Source organism: Ochotona curzoniae, unplaced genomic scaffold (assembly GCF_017591425.1).
Source record: "Ochotona curzoniae isolate NIBS_2020 unplaced genomic scaffold, NIBS_Ocur_1.0 scaffold_2476, whole genome shotgun sequence".
In the NCBI taxonomy this organism is placed as follows: Eukaryota; Metazoa; Chordata; class Mammalia; order Lagomorpha; family Ochotonidae; genus Ochotona; species Ochotona curzoniae.
This window is the reverse complement of record NW_024467095.1, coordinates 2,595,956-2,601,955: the sequence shown is the minus strand read 5'-3', so window position 1 is coordinate 2,601,955 and position 6,000 is coordinate 2,595,956. Positions and strand designations below refer to the sequence as shown.

The window sequence follows — 6,000 nt, the reverse complement described above, 5'->3', positions numbered from 1 at the left end:
TATGTTTGTAACAGGAAGAACAACTCTGAAATGTGCTGAATGAGCCACGATGTGTTTCTTCCTAAATCCTTAGAATGTACAGTGATAAATGTTTATATTTGGCCTGACAGATTTGTACTCAATCACCCTGTCACATCCACTTACCCTGATTAGAGTCAATTAGTAAATATCAACATAAAACTATCCTTGAGTTACATGAATGACATGCAAGGCTTGTAAACTTGAGCATTGTTCTCAACCACATATATGGCTAACTTTAAAAGCCAAGTTACAGCCCAAAGCGCCTGTGAATCAACAAAATCTAATGTGAATGAAATTATCAGCTAAAAATTGAAATACATATATAATTCTCATTTTGACTATAGCTACTGAAGTAAATGGTCTAATAAAGTATGCGATAGTCTAAATGTGCAGTTATGTTTTTTCCTTGGTCTAAGTTTTATCTGGAAAGGCACACCTAGGGGTGAATTCAGTATCCTGACTACAGGTTGGTATTATCAGTAGTTCATATTATCTGGAAATTTGAAAAGAAAATCTTTACTCCTTGATTTTAAATACTATCTACAAACAACACATGCTACTAGTGGAAATTCAACAAAAAAGCAGTAGACACATCCCCTTGTATGTACCATGGTCTGGCATAGTAACTATCAGAACTGTTAGCTTATGGTGCAGGAGCCTGCACGGTGCCACTTCACCCTTCTCTAAGTGGCTGACAATAGAAACCACTGAGAGAGATGGCTCTTCATAAGGAGTGCAATGAGCCATCCTAGCTAACTCAAGAGAACATTTACTAACAGAATGATTGCAGGGACCCATTGATTTGACAGATGTCTGGGATTCAGCAGAACAGAGAAACCCAGGACAAAAATGAGAACAGATTTTTAAAAGCTGTTAATGGCCTCCTCTTAGCCATCCTGGCATGGAATATTAGCAAGGGACTACTGCCCTGTTTTCTCTCTATATAATGATACTGCTCTATGAGCCAATGAATGTTTTCATTTGGAAAATAAGAAAGCATTGACATGTTACCTGAACTGTGGCGTCTTTAGTGATGCCCAGGGAATAACTGTAATTCTATGCTTTCAAGAATGTACTGGGCAAGGCCCATTAGTTCACTGATTCCAGTGACTTTTAGGCCCAGGTGAGAAAAGGTTAATACTACATACCAGGGCGATAATATCATGCAAAATTTGGAAGTAGAAATTCAGTGGCGAATTTCAATGACATTTTGATATTCTCTGAAGTGGTGGTTTTTCATATCACATTCTCCAAAGTCAAGTTAATCTCATTTGTTAATTATTAAACTTGAAGCACTGTACTTCAAGGAATCATTTGTTCCTGAAAGAAGCTGTTACAATGAAAAGCTGCTACAGAAATCTGAAAATATTCACAAAAATCTTACACAAATGATGCCTTTCTAAGTAAGAATAAGGCAGTCTTTCTCATACACGCAAATGTACACACACGTTCCTCAAGGCAATCCTGTTTTCCTTTGCACACCAAGGCTTTTACAGCAAGAGCTAAATAACAGCTTGCATGCCAACTGGAATTTTCCCTAGTTTTAAAATGGGAACGAGACAAAGCTCAACATTTGCAAAACATTCCTTTATTATTAGAAATAAATTATTTGTATAAAAATTTGCATGCGTCAATCATTGCATTTATTTTTAGCACAACCCAGGGCTTCAATCCGGTCAGCCGTTACAAGAAACAGACTTGTTTTCTTATACAAGTTGGACAACGTTGGGACAGGAACGGGAGTTGTCACAATCACAGAAAAATACAAGAATAACATCAGACATGGTTTATTTTAACAGCACTTGTTTTTCATAAGCTAACATTAGTTTTCCTTTGTTTTTTTTTTTTTTAAACTGCTCTTGAGTAAGCAACACTTTAGCGTGACACTCATTGGTTGCATCATCTGAAACGGGTTTCTTCACTCCCTGCTGTTACTTTGGGCTCATGGCTAATTTTTGTTCCTTACAAGACTATTGATTTGTTGGACTGTAGTCTACAGAGATCTCCAGGAGTGAGTTTTTGTAGTCGCATGTTCATTGTTTTATATCACATACCACCTTTCTTGAGGCTGCATCATTTATCTGTTTCAGATTGAATGATTGCTGTAGCTGATATAAGTCGTCTTGGTAGAGGAAGCTGGTAAGAAAAATTAGTGAAGATTAATAATACAGAATAACAATTGTTTTCCTAATTTGATTTTAGTAATTCAAATCTTGCAATGGACTATTTCATGATATCCAGTTTTTCCAGCACATAAATCAAAATATTCAAGTCTTACAGTAAAATTATGTCATAGAAATGCGATAGTCATAGAAATAATGTGACAATTGAATATTTCAACTGTCTCATTTATGTTATACAGACACTTCGTAGAAAAGTAAAGGTGCCAGAGCTTAATAGATTTAATTGAAATTTAAATGCTAATGTTGACTAACAATGACATGCATATTTATAAAATGAAATATATCTGTCCTGCAAAATGGAAAAGATATTTTTACAACCTATATGAAGACAGTTTTTAGTATGGTCTCGTAAGGTACATTGAATTAATGATTTTTGCTTAAGAATGAATATATCTTCCATTTAAAGTGGCCTTTTCAGGCAAAAGTTGAACATGATGAAATATCTAGTACACATTTGTAAACATTAAAGTAAATGCATGCATGACCAATGCATATTTATGCTTTGTTCTATTTCAAAAGATGCAAATAAGACTCAAAGATGTAAATTAGATTTGTTACCAATTTACTGTAAAATAAAATTCATTATAATAAAATTTAATAGTAGGACTATTAGAAACATGAATAACAAACTATTCTTTCAAACATATACTTATGATTAAACTTCCAGAAAATATAAATCCAAATAATTCCTTTGGGTTCATTAAATATTTTATGAAATAAAAATCAATGGAGATAGCCTATTTCTCAATTTGATTCTGGAATGAATACTCAAAATTAAAAGAAAAATATATATTTCAGCATATAAATTCAAATCGGGATGAAACAGATTTTTAGAAAGTAGCTGGCTTATAAATACCAATTATAAAACTTTGAAATAATTGGCAAGCTCACGGATGACTGACCAGACAGTTCAAGATCATATAAAGCCCTGTTTCTGATGAAGACAGAAGTCCCAGGAAGTATTCACTGTAGTTGTTTTATTTATTTCCTAAGTGTTGTGCCAAGAATTGGTGTCATTGGCATGTCTGCAGATGCCACCTCCATCGGTCACACTACGGCATATTTATTGTGTCACAGTGGTAAGGAAATAGGTATGAGACTTGGTTTTAGGATATATTCTATTCTGTACATATTGCATGAAAGAGGTCACTGAACCAGGTTCCTTGGGCTTCCGATTCATCACTGAAAACCTACTGCAATTGGCTAGTGTGAGGATACAAGCAGAACAACTTGGTAAAGTACACGCTTGCAATGTGGAACCCTACTTTTCAACTCACCCCTTTCCAAAGGTGAAATATCTGTTGCATTTCAGTTCATGTCAAATAAATATAACTAGTATGTTTGTTTTTTAAGTTCTCCATTTTGATCAGAAATGTTCAGATGAAGTAATAGGAAGAGGCTAAAGTTCATGTGATGCTTTTAGATGATTCTAAATTCCCTCTGACCAACCACTTTAGCTCTATGCAGAATTATAAAACCTGAAGAAAAAAGATGCATGTTCCCTAAGAGTAAAATCCCACATACTGTTTAATGCAGGAAACAGTTATAAAAATGTTAAGTTGCTTGAAGGGAAAATGATGGCTTAAATAGAAGAATAACATGCTTAAAAATCATGAGGATTATATGGTAATGTGGATTAGATCATTTAAGGATCATTCTAACTTTCAAGCTTTGGCGTTGATGAGTTTTATACCTCACTTTGTGTACTGCTGAAAAATCAAACTCTAGAAAAAACATGTTAGCACTTGTTATCGAGGGTTTTAATATAGAGGAAATTATTAGTTACTGTACTGGTTCAAAAAGCAGTCAAAGCTCGATAGTTGCTTTAGATAACATGAAAATGATAAGACCAAAAATGACATGTTATATGAATTTTTATTGGAGAACTGTTAGAACCCCCCAAAAATGTGCATGTCTATGCAGTGGTAGTGATTATGCTTATCTAAATATTAGATTCTGTGTATGGTGATGATTAATTCTGTGTGACACACTGCTTAAAAAGTAGCTCTTTTCATGACCTATTCATGAGCAAAGGTTAAGGAATAGCATGTATGGTTGTTACTTGGTTAGTGTTGGCAAAACTTTTCGCATTTGCCAACTGTTTTTCTGCCTCCCCCCCTTAAACTCTACAGAGCATTTTAAAAAAATCAGTCTGTTCCATTTCTAGCTTAATATTATATTTGTCAAGTAATTTCTGAAATCTTAATCTGAATACCTCACCAGAACTTCTGGCATTCATGGGTGAAAAATGCCAGCAGTGCAATGGTAGTCCTAATTATCAAGAGCTTCCATATGTTAAAATTGAGGTGTTAAAGTGACAGTATTTAAACATCAAAATTATTTCCTATCAATGAATCAAATTTGTATTTAAGAAAATGTTCTGAAATCCATCTCCATTGTGTCAGTTCAGGCAATGCCATTTATTTTTATCCTGCAATTTGGAATTTACGAAATTTATTGTCATTTCAGTGTAGTAATTTATCAAAAACAGTGTCACTTGAAGGTATGTTTTTGTTCATCACTTTCGTAGGTGATTTTGAGATGACTGATTTTTCTCACTGTATGTGTTTTCCCATTTGAACCTTATTTTTTTTTTAAAAAAAAAAAAAAAAGGAAAACAGATGCAGTAGTGAGTCTTCCTGAAAACCACCAGTGATCAAGGCGTGTCACTGACCCACAGCCATTCATTGGTGTCCGACAGTGGGATTTAACTTCGTAAAAACACTGAATCCCTACCCCAAACCACAGGCATTCTCCTCTGATAATCTTAGTAATAGTTACAGCACATTATTAAATTGTTTACTCACAATCAGATGATGTTTCTTACTAAAAAGCACCCTTATCAAACCTCCTCTGACAGCTTTGAAAAGGTTCGTGTTGGAAGTTTTTATGAAAATTCCTTTTTGTATTGCTGTCTTAAAGTGACATGTTAGCTACCTACAGGTAATCTTTCTAGTGGAAATCTGGCTCATAACTTCAAAGCAATTGCAGTTAGCAAATTTAAGTGATGTTAATAGTTCATTTATAGCTAATTCTCACCAGAGGATCTGGAGGGAAGGAACAATTTGAGTCTAATGAAGACTATGAAATGCTCTAATAATTAAAGAAGACAAAACTGATTTTGTCTTCTGTATTTACTGTGAACACTACGCAAAATAGGAGAAAGAATCGGGGAGGAAGGGTAACTTTTTAGACTTTAATTTTTTTAAGTACTTGACAACCATGCCTTTCAAATAAAAATAAAGAGTAAGTGTAAGTCTAGAGGCCACTCTAATGTGAGGATATTTTAATTGTGTGGTTCATCTATAGAATAATAATGCAAAAGTTGTAATTTTGACTATACTCGGCTTTGTGGTACTTAGCAATGTAAAAGTTCAATCTCTTTGTTATGCTTTCATAGCTAGTGCACGGGGGACAACAGGGCAGTTAGACCATCGGTGCATTGCTCCTTCTGGGGCGGACTGCAGGGAAGAGCAGAGTAAGGTCACAAGCATAGAAAGGATTCTCTTTTTAGGACCTTCAGGTGTGTAGAAGAAAACTCCTTACACCTAAGGGAATTTTCAAAGGGAGGGCAATGAATTTGACCACTTGTGACAAATAAATTAGTTATGACATTAGCTAACTAGTTTCCTCATTTTTTTAAAGATCTAAGTAGACTATTATTGTGTAAGAGCTATAGAAATTATATTTCACAAATATTAGTAGACAACTGAAGCAATATTGAATAGAAATTATAGAACTTTTTATAAGTGCTAAAATGCAATCAGATGCATGGAAAATACTTCCAGACACCAGG

The 6,000-nt window shown here is 34.3% G+C and overlaps 1 protein-coding gene across 3 annotated transcripts in view; it reads right to left on the bottom strand.

Annotated features, from left to right (window-relative positions):
• Positions 1-1,589: 1,589 nt before the first annotated feature.
• GRM8 (glutamate metabotropic receptor 8) overlaps positions 1,590-6,000 on the bottom strand; it is a 565,201-nt gene continuing 560,790 nt past the window's right edge. For all 3 annotated transcript variants that reach the window (XM_041001985.1, XM_041001987.1, XM_041001986.1), the window contains one exon: positions 1,590-2,157. In XM_041001985.1, the coding sequence (XP_040857919.1) occupies positions 2,108-2,157 (50 nt within the window). In that variant the 3' untranslated portion in view covers positions 1,590-2,107. The remainder of the gene's footprint in view (positions 2,158-6,000) is intronic.